Source organism: Leucoraja erinacea, chromosome 39 (genome assembly GCF_028641065.1).
Source record: "Leucoraja erinacea ecotype New England chromosome 39, Leri_hhj_1, whole genome shotgun sequence".
NCBI lineage: Eukaryota > Metazoa > Chordata > Chondrichthyes > Rajiformes > Rajidae > Leucoraja > Leucoraja erinaceus.
Genome location: NC_073415.1, coordinates 4,022,230 through 4,042,399, shown reverse-complemented (window position 1 = coordinate 4,042,399; position 20,170 = coordinate 4,022,230). Strand labels below are relative to the sequence as shown.

At 50.4% G+C, this 20,170-nt stretch overlaps 1 protein-coding gene across 1 annotated transcript in view; it reads right to left on the bottom strand.

Moving 5' to 3' along the window:
* Positions 1-20,170, bottom strand: part of kank2 (KN motif and ankyrin repeat domains 2) — a 90,785-nt gene that overhangs the window by 12,207 nt on the left and 58,408 nt on the right. Inside the window, exons 3-6 of the mRNA XM_055664138.1 lie at positions 9,620-9,710; positions 4,406-5,886; positions 1,176-1,389; positions 103-214 (exon numbers count right to left, since the gene is read on the bottom strand). Of these exons, the coding sequence (XP_055520113.1) occupies positions 103-214; positions 1,176-1,389; positions 4,406-5,886; positions 9,620-9,656 (1,844 nt within the window). The 5' untranslated portion in view covers positions 9,657-9,710. The remainder of the gene's footprint in view (positions 1-102; positions 215-1,175; positions 1,390-4,405; positions 5,887-9,619; positions 9,711-20,170) is intronic.

The window sequence follows — 20,170 nt, the reverse complement described above, 5'->3', positions numbered from 1 at the left end:
TTTCACCATGGGCCATTTCTACTGAAGGCAGAGGGATCTAGAGGTTTAACGTTGGCCAGTGATGCGGGCGGGTATAGGCAGACAGTGGGGTCAGACACTCACCCGCCATTGACCCCGATGAACTGCAGGCTCTTCTTCGTAGGAGGGCTGTCGGGAACCGCTCCATTCTCCTTCTTTTTCATGATGGATTTCAGCTGCGCTCCATGTGGCGAAACTGTGTAGAAAAGGAAAAGCCTTCACCATGGCGAATATGTCCATCATCCATCCTATGGGTAACATTGCCCGTGGGCGAGTCTTGAATCAACCCACGTCACCTTAATCCCACCTCTTGCGCTAACATGGACTGGTTCTCTAAACCCATTTTTGCCTTGCACCGAAGATAGACACAAAATGCTGGAGTAACTCAGCGGGACAGGCAACGTCCTGGAGAGAAGGAATGGGTGACGTTTCAGCTCGGGACCTTACTTCAGACTGATCCAGAAGAAGGGTCTCAACCCGAAACGTCACCCATTCCTTCTCTCCAGAGATGCTGCCTGTCCCGCTGAGTTACTCCAGCAGTTTGTGTCTGTCTTTGGTTTAAACCAGCATCTGCAGTTCCATCTGACACACTTTGTTTTTGCACGATCTTCTTTTCACTAGCGTATGATATATGAATATTTTATATTTTGTGTGTTATCGCACTGTGTGCCTGTGATACTGCTTTAGTTTGAGTTAGAAACAGCGTGGAAACAGGCCCTTCGGCCCACCAAGTCCGCACCGACCAATGATCCCAGCACACTAACACGATCTGACAAACACTACGGACAATTTACAATTTTACCAAGCCAATTAGCCCAGAAATCTGTACGTCTTTGGAGTGTGGGAGGAGACCAGAGCACCCGGAGAAATCCCACGCAGGTCACAGGGAGAGCGTACAAACTCCGTACGGGTGGTGAATCTGTGGAATTCATTGCCACAGAAAATTGTGTAGGCCATGTCAATGGATATTTTTAAGGCAGAGATTGCCATTTTTGATTAGTATGGGTGTCAGGGGTTACGGGGAGAAGGCAGGAGAATGGGGTTGAGAGGGAAAGATAGATCAGCCATGATTGAATGGTGGAGTAGACTGATGGGTTGAATGGCCTAATTCTTCTCCTAAAACTCATGGACATGAGCACGTCTTGATCGAGGGTTACCTGGCCTTGTGGAGTCATCTGAGGTTGGGTCTGGCTCCCTCAGTCTCACCAGATGCCGACTGCCCTCCGACGGGTGTTGGTGCTGGGCCGGGCCTGGCCTTGAGGCGCCCAGTTCGTGCACCGTCTCCGCGCCGGAGGCCGAGACCGCCCGAGGCACCTCAGGGACCCGAGGGGGCGGCACTGGAGCCCCAGCCTCGTCGCCCCCATGGGCATCTTGAAAGAGAAACATCACAACGTGAGGAAAACCCCGTCCCATTGCCTGGGGTCCACAACCCTTACGAACTGAAATGTATTCAGACTTTAGACCTTAGAGACACAGTGCGCAAACAGGCCCTTCGGCCCATCGAGTCCGCGCTGAACGGCGATGACCCCAACCTATGAACCCGTCAGATTTTTATCTTCCCTTCCCCCTCCCCACCCAATTTCTTCCTCTGGCTTCACGATTTGCAGCTCTTCAATCCTTTTGTCTCACACCTTCCGTTTTCATTCCCGACCTTTGTTTCAACCATATGCCTTTCAAAACCTGGAGTATTGTGTGCAGTTTTGGTCCCCTAATTTGAGGAAGGACATTCTTGCTATTGAGGGAGTGCAGCGTAGGTTGACAAGGTTAATTCCCGGGATGGCGGGACTGTCCTATGCTGAGAGAATGGAGCAGCTGGGCTTGTACACTCTGGAGTTTAGAAGGATGAGCTGGGATCTCAATGAAACATATAAGATTATTAAGGGTTTGGACAGGAAACATGTTCCCGATGTTGGGGGAACCAGGGGCCACAGTTTAAGAATAAGGGGTAAGCCATTTAGAACAGAGACACGGAAACACTTCTTCACCCAAAGATTGGTGAGTGTGGAATTTTCTGCCTCAGAGGTGGTGGAGGCCTGTTCTCTGGATAGTTTCAAGAGAGAGCTAGATAGGGCTCTTAAAGATAGTGGACTCAGGGCATATGGGGAGAAGGCAGGAACGGGGTACTGATTGGGGATGATCAGCCATGATCACAATGAATGGCGGTGCTGGCTCGAAGGGCCGAATAGCCTACTCCTGCATCTATTGTCTAAAATTCTTCCTTCCCTAAGTCTACCTGTCATCTGCCATGCTTTGTTCTGCTTCTCCTTTCTCCACACCTCACGTTACAAGCAGTCTGAGGAAGGGTCCCGACCTGAAACGTCGCCTACCCATGTTCTCCAGAGATGTTGCCTGACCCGCTGAGTTACTCCAGCACTTTGTGTCCTTTGTTGTAAACCAGCGTCTGCAGTTCCTTGTTTCTAAATATCTCGCCAAGTTTTCCTCTTTGAGCAGTGTATTTCAGTCTGCCCATAGTCAATGAATGTTCCCCTAAGGTAGACACAAAATGCTGGAGTAGCTCAGCGGGACAGGCAGCATCTCTGGAGAGAAGGAATGGGTGACGTTTTGGGTTGAGACCCTTCTTCTGGATCAGTCTGAAGAAGGGCCTAGACCTGAAACATCACACATTATTTCTCTCCTGAGATGCTGCCTGTCCCGCTGAGCTACTGCAGCATTTTGTGTCTATATTCGGTGTAAACAAGCATCTGCAGTTCCTTCCTACACATTTCGTCTGGTTCTCCCCACTTGTTTTTTCCAGGATTTCTCAGCGGGAGACAAGGAACTTTCACCCACTAGTTTGGGATGGGTTTCAATGCTATTTGGAGAAAGGAAACTCAAATTCTGAAGCCCTGTGGCACAGTCCCTCTCATTATCCCAGTTTAGTGGCAATGGCTGGTAATTGCCTTCAGATGCTTGCGATCTCAGTCCAAACATGTAACTACACAAATAAAACCACTTCCTATTCTGTTTCATTCCTGTCCTGATAAACCCAGTCAGTGTAGATCCCTGAGATCAGTGCAGAACCTGCCCATCCAGCCTCATCATCACAGCCATGACTGTGTGTGTGTGTGTATGTGTGAGTGTGCTTGAGCGTGAGTGAGTGTGTGTGTGGGAGTGTATGGGAGTGTGTGTGTGGGAGTGTGTGGGAGTGTGGGAGTGTGTGGGAGTGTGGGTGTGGGAGTGTGTGTGAGTGTGGGAGTGTATGAGTGTGGGAGTGTGTGGTGAGTGTGTGTGTGTGGGAGTGTGTGTGTGGGTGAGTGTGTGTGTGTGTGTGGGGGTGTGTCTGTGGGTGAGTGGGTGTGTGTGTGTGAGTGTGTGTGTGTGTGTGGTGTGTGTGGGTGTGTGTGAGTATGTGTGTGGGTGTGTGTGTGTGTGTGTGTGTGGGTGTGTGTGTGTGTGTGTGTGTGTGTGTGTGTGTGTGTGGGAGTGTGTGGGTGTGTGTGTGTGTGTGTGTGTGTGTGTGTGTGTGTGTGTGTGTGTGTGTGTGTGTGTGGGTGTGTGTGTGTGTGTGTGTGTGTGTGTGTGTGTGTGTGTGTGTGTGTGTGTGTGTGTGAGTGTGTGTGAGTGAGTGTGTGGAGTGTGCGAATGAGTACGTGAGTGACTATTGATGTGAGTGAGTGAATGTGTGTGTGCGAGTGTGAGAATGTGCGGGCGCGATATTGTTTGCGTGAGTGAGTGTGAGTATCAGTATGTGCGTGTGTGTGTGTGTGTGTGTGTGTGTGTGTGTGCGTGCAAGTGTGAGCATGTGTGTGTGTGAATGCGGGGTATGAGTGTGTGAGTGTGTGAACAAGATAACCAGTGGGAGGTGGTTCCCCAACCACTCCCTCGACTCTCCCCCCAACCTGTGTGAACCCCCTCAAAACCCCCCCCCCAGTGAGCGCTCTTTGTGAATGTGTGTGTGTCCACACCAGTCGTGAGATGTGTGAACCCCACCCAACCCCCATAACCAGCCGCATCTCCCACCCCCACCCTCGACTCTCCCAAACCTGACTGTCCCCCCGTCAAAACCCCCCCCCACCCCCCAGCTCACCAACCACCCCCACACAAACCCCCCCCGACCCAACCCCCCCCAACCCCCCTCCCCCCCCCTCCCCCCCCCCCATCCCCAATGCTCCCAAACCTGACTGTCCCCTCCCAAATCCCCACCCCACCCCCAGCTCACCAACCACCCCCCCACAAACCCCCCCCCGACTCAACTCCCCCAACACCTCCCTCCCCCACCCTAATTCCCCCCCACCCTGACCCCCAACACCCCAAATCTCCCCAACTCAACTCCCGTGACCCCTTCCACCTCCATCCCAATTTCCCCCCACCCTGATCCCCAACACACCCCCCAGCCCCGATCCCCCCCCCCCCCCCCAGCCCCCCCCCCCCCAGCCCCCCCCTACCCACACGTGAGTTGCCGCACGGCTTGCCGCAGGAGCGCGGGGCTGGGCCCAGGCCGGTGGGGCCTCGCGGTGATGGCGCTGGTCATCATGGAGGGCAGCTCCTCACATGTGGAGGCCAGGGTGGTCACGATGGTGCAGCTCACCAGCTTGGCCGGCACCTCCTTAAAGGGCCCCTCCTCCGGGGTGGTCCCAGCGTCTCCGCCGTACGGGGGCCCCGTCACGGTGGCGGGTCGGGGCCGGGGGGTGGAGGAGTCACCCCGGGGTGGTGGCAACGGTGGCTCCCCAACCCTCCCTTCCTGCCCGGCCGTGCCACCCTCACCCTCGGGTGCCTGGGCAGGGGAGGGGCCCCCCTTGTCCGCCGTCTCCTTCCTCCCCGGACACTGCGCGCCCTCCAGCTCCAGCCCGGCCTCCCGCAGCCTCCGCTCCAGCCCGGAGATCTTCCTGGCCAGGAGCTGGGAGAGGTGGCGGTGGTGGTCCGCTTCTCTCTGCAGGCTGGACGGGGTGATGCCCAGGTCCGTCTCCCTCACCCAGATGCCAACGCTCCTGAGGGTGGGGGGTGTCCTGTTGGCCGGACCCCCCTGGGTCAGCTTCCTCAGGGCCGGGGAGAGGAGAGACCCTCCCTCTGATTGTCCCAGCCGGTGGTCCTCCTCCTCGGGCATGTCGATGAACAGCTCCCCTCTGGGCTTGCTGGCTCTCTGTGCCCCCCAACCATCCAGGTGCCCCAGGAACTTCTGGCTCTTCAGCTGGACACTCAGCTGCCTCTTCTCCTCCTGCAGCACGGAGATCTTCACCTGCAGGACAGGCACCATCTTCACCTGTTCCTCCAACTCACGTAGACGGCGCAGGGCGGCTGCCATCTGCTCACGGATGTTGTGGAGGTGTCCGGAGCCGGGAGTGGAGGGGGTGGCCAGCCCGGAGCTCAGGGGGGTGAACTGGCCCTGGGCGGAGCTCTGGGAGCCGTTGTGGGGGGCGTTGGACAACCTGGACCAGGATTGACCAACGCCGGACAGGGAGCTGGTGGACCCGTGCAGGCTGCTGAGGCTGGAGTAACGTGGTCTCCTCCCGTCACCGCCCGCCAGCGGCTCCTCTTCCAGCCGCCTGCGGGTCTCCAGCAGGGTCTTCTCCACCCGGGAGCTGTAGGCGGTGGGCGGCACTGGCGGGCCGCGCCCGTAACCGTAGCCGTAGCCGCCGCCGCAGCCGGGCGTGTAGTTGCCGCGGCCACAGGAGGAGTAGGAGGAGTGCCGGCTGTCCCCGCTAGCGTTGGAGCAGAGGGACTCGGTGGAGGTCCACCACGAGCCGGTGTAGCTGCAGCCCCGTGGCCGACGGTGGATGTGGACCTTCTTGATGGTGTTGCCCTTCTCAATGTCGTCCACGTACTTCACAAAGTCCAAGTCCAGGTGGAAGCCGTACGGCGTCTCCACCGAGTACGGCAGGTTGGGGTCGCCTCCCTTGGCCTCTGTGCCGGCGGCGAGCTCGGCACTACCTGAGGGAACAGCAGGAGATCACGGGTTACCATCTGCGGCAAGTCATAGAACACACGTGGGGCGGAAATCCCAGGGGGACACAGGCTTCAAGCCTGCACCGCCATTCAATATGATCATGGCTGATCATCCAACTCAGTATCCTGTACCTGCCTTCTCTCCATACCCCCTGATCCCTTTAACCACAAGGGCCACATCTAACTCCCTCTTAAATATAGTCAATGAACTGTGGCCTCAACTACCTTCTGTGGCAGAGAATTCCACAGATTCACCACTCTCTGTGTGAAAAAAAAATGTTCTCATCTGGGTCCAATAAGACTTTCCCCTTATCCTTAATTGCAATAGAAACATAGAAACATAGAAATTAGGTGCAGGAGTAGGCCATTCGGCCCTTCGAGCCTGCACCGCCATTTAACATGATCATGGCTGATCATCCAACTCAGTATCCCGTACCTGCCTTCTCTCCATACCCTCTGATCCCCTTGGCCACTAGGGCCACATCTAACTCCCTCTTAAATATAGCCAATGAACTGGCCTCAACTACCCTCTGCGGCAGAGAGTTCCAGAGATTCACCACTCTCTGTGTGAAAAAAGTTCTCCTCATCTCGGTTTTGAAGGATTTCCCCCTTATCCTTAAGTAATCACGGACATAATCACGGACAATCTTGTATTGTCTTTCAGCTGACTCGTTAGCACGCAACTAAAGATTTTTCAAAGTACCTTGGTGCACGTGACAGCAAACTAAACTCAATAAAAAGTAAATTCTATCCGCACTTCACACTACCTCGGGAAAGCAGCCAACATAATCACGGACCACTCAACTCCTGGGTCATCCCCTCTTCTCCCTGCTTCCATTGGGTGGAAGACATGGAAGCAGGAAAGCATGTACCACCAGTTTCAGGACCAGCTTCTTCCCCATTGTTACCAGACTAATAATGGTCCTTCATAAGCTAAGGACTAGTCCTGATCTTCCAACCAACCTCTTGCAAACATTGGACGTTTTCTCCAGAATTGTAACACTCCAATCCTGCAAAACTATGATTAGCTTTGTTTAGTTTAGAAATACAGCATGGAAACAGGCCCACTGAGTCCGCACCAACCAGCGATCCCCGCACATTAACTCTACTCCACACAAGCAAGGGACAATTTACAATTTTACCGAAGCCAATTAACCTACAAACCTGCACGTCTTTGGAGTGTGGGAGGAAAGAATCCCCTATCAATAACCCATGCCTGCCTTCTCCCCATATCCCTTGACTCCCTAGAGCTCTATCTAACTCTCTCTTAAATCCATCCAGTGACTTGGCCTCCACTGCCCTCTGTGGCAGGGAATTCCATAAATTCACAACTCTCTGGGTGAAAAAGTTTGATCTCACCTCAGTCTTAAATGACCTCCCCTTTATTCCAAGACTGTGGCCCCTGGTTCTGGACTCGGCCAACATTGGGAACATTTTTCCTGCATCGAGCTTGTCCAGTCCTTTGATATTTTGGCATGAAAGCAGGCAGTTGAGACTCGCTCAGCAAGGCAACTTGGTTGGCACTGGTGCCTTGGGCCGAAGGGCCTGTTGTCATGCTGTACAACTCAGTGGTTTTGTTCACTTTCCTTTATAAGACACTTTCCTTCATAAAACTTTATAAAGTTACAGTGAGTCATTGAAAGTGGGACTCATGTTTGGAGGCAAACTAGTTTGAGCAGCATTTGAAATCAGAATGTTATCTTGGCATTGAGTCGACTATTCACTCAATTTTGCTCTATAGTTAGCTCCCCAGAACACATCCGAACAACATGTACTTTAATATATATTCAGGGAAAATATGTATCCTAAATATATATTCCCATGCGTCAGAGACTGGCAGGGTAAGCGGAAGAAAATTATAATTCTTTTACAATCCACTCACTTTCTTCAAGTTTAAGGTTAAAAAGTTAAATGGTGGCATGGTGGTGCAGCGGTAGAGTTGCTGCCTTACTGCGCCAGAGACCCGGGTTCGATCCTGGCTACGGGTGCTGTCTGTACAGAGTTTGTACGTTCTCCCCGTGACCTGCGTGGGTTTCCTATGAGGACTTCGGATTCCTCCCGCACTCCAAAGGAGTACTGGTTTGTCATTTAATTGCCTTGGTATAAATGTAAAATATGTAGGATAGTATTAATGTGCGGGGATCGCTGGACTCGATGGGCTGAAGGGCCTGTTTCCATGCTGTAGCTCTAAACTAAACTAAACTAAACTAAAGGTGTAGCCATGGGTTCCAGAAATTACCTGCCTTTTTGGAGAAACAAGGAACTGCAGGTGTTGATTAATGCACAAAAAGGCACGAATTGCTGGAGTAACTCAGCGGGACAGGTAACATCTCTGGAGAACATGGATAGATGACGTTTCGGGGAAGGAGGGTCTCGGCCAGAAACGTCACCTATCCGTGTTCTCCAGAGATGCTGCCTGTCCCGCTGAGCTGCTCCATGCCTTCCTACGATGCGATAACTCTTTATTCCACATAGGTACAGGATAAGAGCGAACTGATTCAGAAGGAATCAGAAGGGATCTTTCTCACCCAGAGAGCGTGAGCGCTGCACTCTAAACACGCCTCTACCTCAGCAATGATTTACTGTGAACTTCAGAATTTAGAAAGGAAACGTTAGCGAGGAAACAGGATCTTCGGCCCATCAAGTCTGCGCTGACCACCGATTACCCTGTACACTAACACCATCCAACATACAGGCACAGGTAGAGGCAGGTACAAGCACAGATTCTTGGACAGCAAAGGAATGCAGGAATAAGGGCCGAACGCAGGAAATGGGATTAATGTGGATAAGCATTCTGCTGGCATTGGGGATACAGCGCAGAAACAGGCCCTTTGGCCCATCAAGCCAATCCCCGTACACTAGTTCTATCCTACACACTAGGGCCATTTTTTTAACCTATTTTAGCAAAGCTGATGAACCTGTTAACCAATTAAGGCGGCACGGTGGCGCAGTGGTAGAGTTGCTGTCTTACAGCGCCAGAGACCCGGGTTCGATCGTGACTACGGGTGCTGTCTGTACGGAGTGTGTACGTTCTCCCTGTGACAGCATCCTCTGTAAATTGCCCCTGGTGTGTAGGGACTGGATGAGAACATAGAACTCGTGAGTGAACGGGTGATCGATGGTCAGCATGGACTCGGTGGGCCGAAGGGCCTGGTTCTGTGCTCTGTGACTGTACGGTAGATGCAGGACAGACTCATGGACAGGTTGCACTGCAGCGGTATGAATATTGACTTCTCTAACTTCAAGTAACCTTTGCTTTCCCTCTCCCTCCATCCCTCCCCCCACCCTAGTTCTTCGACCAGTCTGACCGTCCTCCTGAGTACATTATATCTCTGTTTGATTCATTGTCACCTTCCCCTAGCTAAGAATGATCTATTCTAAATTTTCCTCGTTCCTCATCCCCTTTGATGTCTCATATTCACACCTTGCCCTTCCATATCTCTGTGACTCCCTCTCCCCTGACTGTCAGTCCGAAGAAATGTCTCGACCCGACAGGAATAGAGGAATAACGCAGAAGGGAGGAAATGGGATTACTGTGTATAGGCATTGGATGAGTTGATGCCGAGGGCCTGTTTCCATGCTGTTCAACACCATAGCAACATGGCTAACATTTGGAGACATTGAGCCGAGCTGGTGGAGTGCAACACCAGGCCTGTGCTCTCGTTCCCTGGGCTATTCCAGGGTTCGGCTGCCATCCACCACGAGGGATCAGACTTACCGGAGAAGTTGGTCTTCATCTGCAGCACCTCCGCCATTTTACCTCCGATCTTCCGACCAACACTCCGAGACCAGCAAATCACACACCGATTCTGCGGGCAGGAAAAGCAAGTCAGCGTGGTTAGTTTTTAATTTAGTTTAGTTTATTATTGTCACGTGTGTCGAGGTTTCACCGAGGATGTCAGAGAGGATTCTCTTCTACAGGTGTACTGTGGAGAGCAAATTGACTGGGTGCATCAAGGCCTGGTTCGGCAACTTGAACGCCCAGGAGCTGAGAAGACTGCAAAAAGTTGTGAACACTGCCCCGTCCATCACCGTCTCTGACCTCCCCACCATCGAAGGGATTTACCGGAATCGCTGCCTCGAAAAGGGAATCAGCACCATCAGAGACCGCCACTGAGTGTGTAGGATGGAACTGCAGGTGCTGGCTTATGCCGATCATAGTCACAAACTGCTGGAGTAACTCAGCGGGTCAGGCAGCATCTCTGGAGAGAAGGAATAGGTGGCGTTTCTTCAGAGAGAGTCCAACACACACTGGATCACCAAGAGGCTCTTTGTTCTGCGCGAGACTTGTTGGTGTCCCAGGGGAGCGGGATGTCCGTCGGGGAATGTTGCCGACTGGCCCGCTGCAGACTGCAGGAGTACGTGCTGAGGGACTCACTGAAGCTCGGTGCAACCAACGCCAAGGCTCGCTGGGGGAGGACCACAGTCTAGGGACCTTCCGCTGCTGGACATGGGGGGCCAGAGTCTGGTGGGGACACCCCCAAACAAGGGAACGGAGGGTGGCAAGAGTGCTGGTTTATAGATACGTGCAAACTCCACTGAGTACCACATGTGCAGACACAGAGAATGTCTGAAGAGTTTTTGCACAGTTTGTGTTTTGTGTATATCTTTGATTCTGAATATAAGTTTAATTTTTTGAAAATAAATTACACCTTCATCAGGGTGGCACGGTGGCATAGAGTTCCTGCATCACAGTGACAGAGACCCGGGTTCCATCCTGACTACGGGTGCTGTCTGTACAGGGCTTGTACATTCTCCCCGCGACCGCTTGGATTTCTCCGGGTGTTCCAGTTTCCTCCCACACTCCCACAAAGGCTTGTAGGTTAATTGACTTAGTTAAAATTGGAAATAGGTTCCGAATGTGTATAGGATAGTGCTACTGTATAGGGATCGCTGGTCGGCAGGACTCGATGGGCCAAAAGGCCTGTTTCTGCGTTGCACCTCTAAATGGAACGAAACTGGATTGAAACTAAACTAAACTAAACATTATCATCCTTCCCCAGAGATGCTGAGGTTCTTCTTTCATGTGGTCATGAAATCTGTAACTATCGCTGTAACACTGTATTCTGCACTCTTTAGTGTTTTTCTCAATTCTACTGGTATACTGATGAATGGACATAAAGTGCTGGGGTAACTCAGCGGGTCAGGCAGAATCTCCGGAGAACATGGATAGGTGACCTTTCTGGATCGGGAGCCTTCCTCAGACTGAAGATGGGTTTATCAGATAGGTTCTCCACTTGAAATGTCACCTATCCATGTTCTCCACAGGTGCTGCCTGACCCGCTGAGCTACTCCAGAACTTCTGTGCATCAGCCAACACCTGCGGTTCCTAGTGTTTAAGAAGGAACTGCAGATGCTGGAGAATCGAAGGTTACACAAAAAAGCTGGAGAAACTCAGCGGGTGCAGTAGCATCTATGGAGCGAAGGAAATAGGCAGGGTTTCAGCCCGAAACGTTGCCTATTTCCTTCGCTCCATAGATGCTGCTGCACCCGCTGAGTTTCTCCAGCTTTTTTGTGTAACCTGCGGTTCCTTGTTTGTGACTGCACTCATGTCAGTGTGGCCTCAGCCTCTGCAGTTCTAGGTGTCCCCAGCAGAGGGCTGCAGTTACACAGCGTTGGGAGGTTGACCCGTTTGATGAGTTTCTAGATCAAAGTTGTACTTGCAAGCTGGGATGAAAACTTGGTTGCTTCAATTGGGGAAGGATGCAGCAGGGGAACAGAGTCCGACATTTGCCAAGACCGCAAGAAATTGCGGAGAAGTGTGGACTCAGCTTAGACCATCACACAAACCAACCTCCCTTCCATTGACTCCATCTACACCTCATTCTGCCTTAGCAAGGCCAGCAGCACAATCAAGGACCAGTCACACCCTGGCCACTCTTCTCCTCTCTCCCATCTGGCAAGAGGTACAGAAGTGTGAAAACACACACCTCCAGATTCAGGGACAGTCTCTTCCCAGCTGTTATCAGGCAACTAAACCATCCTTCCACCATCTAGTGAGCAGTCCTGAGCTATGATCTACCTCATTGGAGATTCTCTGCCTATATTTGATCGGACTTTACTAATGAGCGAAACATTATTCATATAATTCCCTTCATCATGTATTTGTACACAGTCGATGGCTCGATTGTGATCATGTATTGTCTTTCTGCTGACTTTTTCACACAGAGAGTGGTGAATCTCTGGAACTCTCTGCCACAGAGGGTAGTTGAGGCCACAGTTCATTGGCTATATTTAAGAGGGAGTTAGATGTGGCCCTTGTGGCTAAGGGGATCAGGGGGTATGGAGAGAAGGCAGGTACGGGATACTGAGTTGGATGATCAGCCATGATCATATTGAATGGCGGTGCAGGCTCGAAGGGCCGAATGGCCTAATTCTGCACCTAATTTCTATGTTTCTATGATAGTTCCAACAAAAGCCTATCACTGTACCTCTGTACATGTGACAATAAACTAAACTCAACTCAACTCATGAGATGTGGCTAGACAAAAATGCTGGAGTAACTCAGCGGGACAGGCAGCATCTATGGAGCGAAGGAATGGGCGACGTTTCGGGTTGAGACCTTCTTCAGGCTGATCTGCAGTTATTTCTTACGCATAGAATTTGTGTGAATGGGTGATCGATTGTCCGCATGGACTCGGTGGGCCGAAGGGCCTGTTTCCATGTTGTATTTTTCAATGCCTGCAACAGATCAGGTGGTGGGCTTATCATCCATAGAGAATTGAACCTCTCAGCCCTTTGTGACAGCACTCACAAGAATGTTATTGAATGCTTGTGAAAGCTGCATAATCTGTGAGATCTCCTTTGTACACTGTGTCATTTGTTGGAGAGATTTGATTAAATTAGTTGTGCTAAGCCGTATCTAAACGCAAAGCAGGTTACCACAATCTAATTATTGCAAATGCTCCACCTGATTATGTTTCTCCACACTACACTGAGAAAACCAGGAGTCCTCTTCACCCCCTTATAGCTCTTACAGCGCCGAAGTTCCTGGGTTCGATCCTGAATGCCGGTGCTGTCTGTAGGGAGTTTGTACGTTCTCCATGTGACCTGGGTGCGTTTTCTCCAGGATCTCCGGTTTATAGACAATAGGCGGGATGGGAGATTGCAACCTTCACGTTTCGACTAATGCAATCAAACTGGCGTGCACAATCATATAAGATCAAATAGAACAAGTTGTCCTGCAACTTTAGGCTGTGCACGCCATACGCAAGAAGCAGAAGACAATAGATGCAGGAGTAGGCCATTCGGCCCTTCGAGCCAGCACTGCCATTCAATGTGATCTGGCTGATCATCCCCAATCGGTACCCCATTCCTGCCTTCTCCCCATATCCCCTGACTCCGCTATTTTTAAGAGCCCAATCTAGCTCTCTCTTGAAAGCATCTAGAGAACCTGCCTCCACCACCCTCTGAAATAGACATTTCCTCCCACACTCCAAAGATGTACAGGTTTGTAGGTTAATGGGGCTTGGTGTAAATGTAAAATTGTCCCTAGTGTGTGTGTGTGTGGGATAGTGTTCATATGCAGGGATTACTGGTCGGTGCGGACTCGATAGGCCGAACAGCCTGTTTCCATGCTGTATCTCTAAACTAAACCTGCCCAATGTATCTCACCACCCTCTATCAACCCTCACCACCCTATGCCCAGTATCTCACTGCCCCTTGCCCAACCCTCACCACCTGTGCCCATCTCATAAGCTCATAAGTTATAGGAGAGGAATTAGGCCATTCGGCCCATTCAATGGCTTGGTCTCACACACAGACACATGCACATACACACATGCACACATACATATGCACGCGCAAACATACACACACACATGCACACATAAACATACACACGCACACGCTTATACGCATGCACCCACACACTGATAACCACATCTGACAGGAGCATTGCCACATCATTGTCGACACAGGGACAGACACACACACACACACACCCACCCACACACACACACACACACACGCATTAACAAAGAGACAGGCATGCTCGCTTCTCCACACTCATACAGACACGCATACAAAGAGACAAACACACGACAAACACACACAAACACACACACACACACACACACACACACACACACACACACACGTGTGAACACACACATACATGCACAAGCACGCACACACACACACACACACACACACACACACACACACACACACACACACACACGTGTGAACACACACACACATGCACAAGCACGCACACACACACACACATTGAAACGGGGTCACAGAGCAGGACACGTAACTAAAGCTGTCCTCACCTTCAGGGCGTGTGGGTTTGGGGTTCAGGGCTGGGCTGAGCTGGGCTGGGCTGCCCCTCTGCCCGTGTCCTGGGACTGGGACTGGGACTGGGACTGTGGCTGGAGCTGTGATCTGATCCTCACTCCCCACCGCCTCACAGCCAGCGGTGACGGCTCTACAGCCAATGTGTCTGACATTCTGCATCATGTGACAGTGTTTACAGTCCTGGGTTTAATGTTATCCGAAGACTCCCATCCTCACACATCACTGACCTGCCTCTACTCTCCTCTCATTAACCCCTTCACTGCTGGGTTCATTTCTCCACATCTTCGACTGATGAATTTCACAAGTAGAATCAGGCCGTTCGACCCATCGAGTCCACACTGTCATTCAATCACAACTGATCTTTGCCTCCTAATCCCATTTTCCTGACTTCGCCCCATAACCCTTGACACCCGCTCTAATCAAGAATTTGTCCGTCTCTGCTATAAAAATATCCACTGACTTGGCCTCCACGGCCCTCTGTGGCAATGACAAACCAAGCTTGTTCAATCTTTCCTGACAGCTAATATCCACTAATGCAGGCAGTGTTCTGGTAAACCTCCTCTGCACCCTCTCCAAAGCCTCCATATCCTTCAGTAATGGGGCGACCAGAACTGCACAAAATATTCCAAATGTCCCCCGATGAAAATCCTATAAAGCAGCAACTTGATGGTACCCACACCATCCTGGCCACACACTCATCTCCCCGCTACCTTCAGGTAGAAGGTACAGGAGCCTGAAGACTGCAACGTCCAGGTTCAGGAATAGCTACTTCCCCACAGCCATCAGGCTATTAAACTCGGCTCGGACAAAACTCTGAACATTTAACAGCCCATAATCTGTTTATTTGCACTTTTATCAGTTTATTTATTCATGTGTGTATATATTTATATAATGGTGTATGGACACACTGATCTGTTCTGTATTCATGCCTACTATGTTCTGTTGTGCTGAAGCAAAGCAAGAATTTCATTGTCCTATCTGGGACACATAACAATAAACTCTATTGAATCTTGAATCTTGAATGGCTTGTGTGGAGTGCAAACAGCAGTTAAAATTGGCCCAAATGTCCGCTGTATATATTTGAGCGGCACGATGGTGCAGCGGTAGAGATTGTGCTTTTCAGCGCCAGAGACCCGGGTTCGATCCTGACCACGGGTGCGTGGGTTTTCTCCGGGTGCACTGGTTTCCCCCCGCTCTCCAAAGAAGTGGAGGTTTGTAGGCTAATTGGCTTCTGTAGAAATATCAATTTCCCCTTGTGTGTGTGTAGGATAATAATAATAATAATAATAAATTTTATTTATGGGCGCCTTTCAAGAGTCTCAAGGACACCTTACAAAAATTTGGCAGGTAGAGGAAGAACATGTAAGGGGAATTAAATAAATAGTAGAGACATGACTAGTACACAAAGTACACAAGGATAGTGCTAGTGTATGGGATCGCTGGTCGGCACGGGCTCGGTGGGCTGTTACCGCGCTGTATCTCTAAAACTAAACTTAAACCATAGGTGGACAAAATGCTGGAGAAACTCAGCGGGTGAGGCAGCATCTATGGAGCGAAGGAATAGGTGACGTTTCGGGTCGAGACCCGAAACGTCACCTATTCCTTCGCTCCATAGATGCTGCCTCACCCGCTGAGTTTCTCCAGCATTTTTGTCCACCTTCGATTTTTCCAGCATCTGCAGTCCCTAGTTAAACTAAAACCATGTAATTCTATCTCGGCAAAGTGACGATTGGATTAAACAGCCGGCCTGGGAAACGAACTGAACAGTTACAAAGGCAAACAAACAAGAAACAGAACAGAGACGCAGAAACAAACGTCAGTCTTTCCAGCGTTAAACCCAGCACATGTTTCTCATTTAATCCAGTTAAACAAAAATGACTCATGACCGAGCGGCAATTGGTGCAGTCAGGAGGAAGCGAGGAAATGTATCCCTGGGGGGAACTGTTATTCACGGACACTCACCGTCCATGGCAATCAGGGGGTAGGTCGCAAAACCCAAAACAGAACCGAGAAGGGAGCTCGGCAAGGGTGGCTGAGGACAATAGCCAATACACAATTGGTGCAGGAGGAGGACATTCGGCCCTTCGAGCCAGCACCACCATTCAATGTGATCATAGAAACATAGAAATAGAAATTAGGTGCAGGAGTAGGCCATTCGGCCCTTCGAGCCTGCACCGCCATTCAATATGATCATGGCTGATCATCCAACTCAGTATCCCGTACCTGCCTTCTCTCCATACCCTCTGATCCCCTTGGCCACAAGGACCACATCTAACTCCCTCTTAAATATAGCCAATGAACTGGCCTCAACTACCCTCTGTGGCAGAGAGTTCCAGAGATTCACCACACTCTGTGTGAAAAAAGTTCTCCTCATCTCGGTTTTAAAGGATTTCCGCCTTATCCTTAAGCTGTGACCCCTTGTCCTGGACTTCCCCAACATCGGGAACAATCTTCCTGCAAATCCTCATCCCCAATCAGTACCCCGTTCCTGCCTTCTCCCCATATCCCCTGACTCAGCTATCCTTAAGAGCCCTATCCAGCTCTCTCTTGAAAGCATCCAGAGAAACGGCCTCCACCGCCCTCTGAGGCAGAGAATTCCACAGACTCACCACTCTCTGCGAGAAAAAGTGTTTCCTCGTCTCTGTTCTAAATGGCTTACGTATGGGACGGGAAGAGTGGGAATTACCTCCGGTTATATTAAGGCGATCACCTTTCACTTCCTTCAGCCTGAAGAAGGGTCCCGACCCGAAACGCCGCCTATCCGCATTCTCCAGGGATGCTGCCTGACCCACTGAGTTACTCCAACACTTCAAGAGTCAAGAGGGTTTTATCGTCATGTGCCCTGGGCAGAACAATGAAATTCTTACTTGTAGCAGCAAAACAGAAGGATCTCGACCCGAAACATCACGTATTTCTTTTCTCCAGAGATGCTGTCTGACCCGCTGAGGTTACTCCAGCTTTTTGTGTCTATCTTCGATGTAAACATATCTCTCTCTCTCTCTCTCTCTCTATTAAAGTTAGCTATACACATACACACACATGTACTGTATATACACATATATATAACACACATATAGTAGAAACATAGAAAATAGGTGCAGGAGTAGGCCATTCGGCCCTTCGAGCCTGCACCGCCATTCAATATGATCATGGCTGATCATCCAACTCAGTATCCTGTACCTGCCTTCTCTCCATACCCCCTGATCCCTTTAGCCACAAGGGCCACATCTGACTCCCTCTTAAATATAGCCAATGAACTGTGGCCTCAACTACCTTCTGTGGCAGAGAATTCCACAGATTCGCCACTCTCTGTGTAAAAAAATGATTTTCTCATCTCGGTCCTAAAAGACTTCCCCCTTATCCTTAAACTGTGACCCCTTGTTCTGGACTTCCCCAACATCGGGAACAATCTTCCTGCATCTAGCCTGTCCAACCCCTTAAGAATTTTGTAGGGCTAATAGGAGTTGATGTTTCAATTCCTGTAATAAGTTGGCACTCTTGCTATTTGCAGTGGGATTGGAGAGGTGAAAGGTCGGGTAGGTATGTCATCGGGTGGGCACTCTCCTTCTTTTACAGCGCCAGAGACCCGGGTTCGATCCTCACCACGGGTGCGTGGGTTTTCTCCGGGTGCACCGGTTTCCCCCCACACTCCAATGAAGTAGAGGTTTGTAGGCTAATTGGCTTCTGTAAAAATGTCAATTGCCCCTGGTGTGTGTGTGTGTAGGATAGTGCTAGTGTCGTATTGTATTGTATTGTATTGTATATCTTTATTGTCATTTCCTGAGTATTCGCATACCCAGAGGAAACAAAAAAACGTTGCTCAACCAGTGTCCATTCAGTGTGCATGAAAAATAAATAGAAATTTAAAAAAAAAAAAAAAAAAAAAAAAATACATGTATCATGAACAAATTTAACACTCTACTAAACATTCAACAGGCATTCCGACCAGCAGCGGCACAACAGTGGCTCTGCTGCAGTGTGGGGGTTTGTGCGCGATACTTGGCAGGGGGCAAAGTCCATTTAGCAGTCTTATAGCCTGTGGGAAGAAGCTGAGGAGCATCCTGCTGGTTTTGCAGCTAATGCTCCTGTACCTCTTCCCAGATGGCAGGATGGAGAAAATGTCATGCGATGGGTGGTAAGGGTCTTTGATGATGGAGATGGAGATGTCTCTCCAGAGGGCTCAGCCGTGATACCTGGTGTCCCAGTTACACCTCCCTCAATTCCATATCCCCGTGTCTTAATTTTGCGGCCCAATTGTCCTTTCCTTTTGATCCGAAGCCAATTGCTGCTTTTTTTCCCCCTGCAGAATTTGCATGTTTCCTTGGTAAGACAGTCTGCCGTTCCTTGTTTTCACATTTCGGCAGTCTGTCATGTTGAACTGCCTGGAGTCCATTTGTCATCAAAGATGCAGTGAAGCTCTCCAGCTCCCTAGCTGCCTCCTTGATGTGCTCTCATGTTGGTTATTCTAGCATAACCCCGTCCTGTCAGTGACCCTCAGAAACACAAGCCAAGCCCAAGAAACAAAATTCCTTTCCGATGTAGAAGCTGAGATCTGCAGGCACTTGGTAATGTGCAGACAGTGTGTAGGAAGGAACTGCAGATGCTGGTTTAAACGGAAGATAGGCACAAAAAGCTGGAGTAACTCAGCGGGACAGGCAGCATCTCTGGAGAGAAGGAATGGGTGATTTTCAGTCTGATGAAGGGTCGGGTCGGGACCCTTCATCAGACTGAAAATCAAGGAGAGACTAGGTGGAGAGTCGATATCGCGCATCGCAGAGACCCTCCACTGCGTTCAATCTTTACCAGACCCGCTCCCAGCCTCTCTGTATATATATATATATATATAAAAATTCTGCTGCCGCACCCACAGCATATCGCAAACACTGTGGTGACCCACATCACCGCCAGTCTTTAGCAGAGAGTGTAATGCCCCTGTCCCACTTAGGAAACCTGACTGGAAACCTCTGGGGACTTTGCGCCCCACCCAAGGTTTCCGGAGGTTTTTGTCAGTCTCCCTACCTGCTTCCACTACCTGCAACCTCCGGCAACCACCTGCAACCTCCAGCAACCACCTGCAACCTCCGGGAACCGCACGGAAACCTTGGGTGGGGCGCAAAGTCTCCAGAGGTTTCCGTTCAGGTTTCCTAAGTGGGACAGGGGCATTACAGCCTCTTCGCGCGTCCCTGGTATATAAACCCACACCCTGGCCACGCTCTCATTTCACTCCCACCATCAGTAGCCTGGGAACTGTGACCTCCAGGTTCAAGAACAGCTTTTCTCGCCTCCATCTTTCAGTCTGAAGAAGTGTTTCAACCTGAAACGCCACCCTCCCATAGAGAGAAACGGCCAGCTGGAGTAACTCAGCAAGTCAGGCAGCATCTCTGGGGAAAAGGAATTGGCGACGTTTCAGGACAAGAGCCTTCTTCGGACTCAAGAGTCAGCGGAGAGGGAACCGAGAGATATGAAAGGGTACATGGAGCAAATGAATGAAAGGTATGCAAAAGGACAAATCAATCCATGTTCTCCAGAGATGCTGCCTGACCCGTTGAGTTACTCCAGCATTTTATGTAAGAAGGCGTGGCTGGAGTGCGATCCTCAAAACACGGCGATGCTAACAAGCTGTATCAACAAAGTGTGTAGACCTTCAGAAATGTACATTCCCTGAAGCACACACATACTGGCCTCGAAACTAAGTACCCACTACACACGCAGACCTCCGAGTGTGTGACACACACATACACACATTCACACTCACACACACATAAACATACACTCACACACAAACTTACTCACGCACACACAAACGTACTCACTCAAACATGCACGCACACTTACACGCACGCACACAAACGTACACTCACTCACACATACACACTCAAACATACACACACTCACTCCCACACAGACACACACACATAAACATACACTCATACACAAACTTACACGCACGCATGCACCCACACACTCA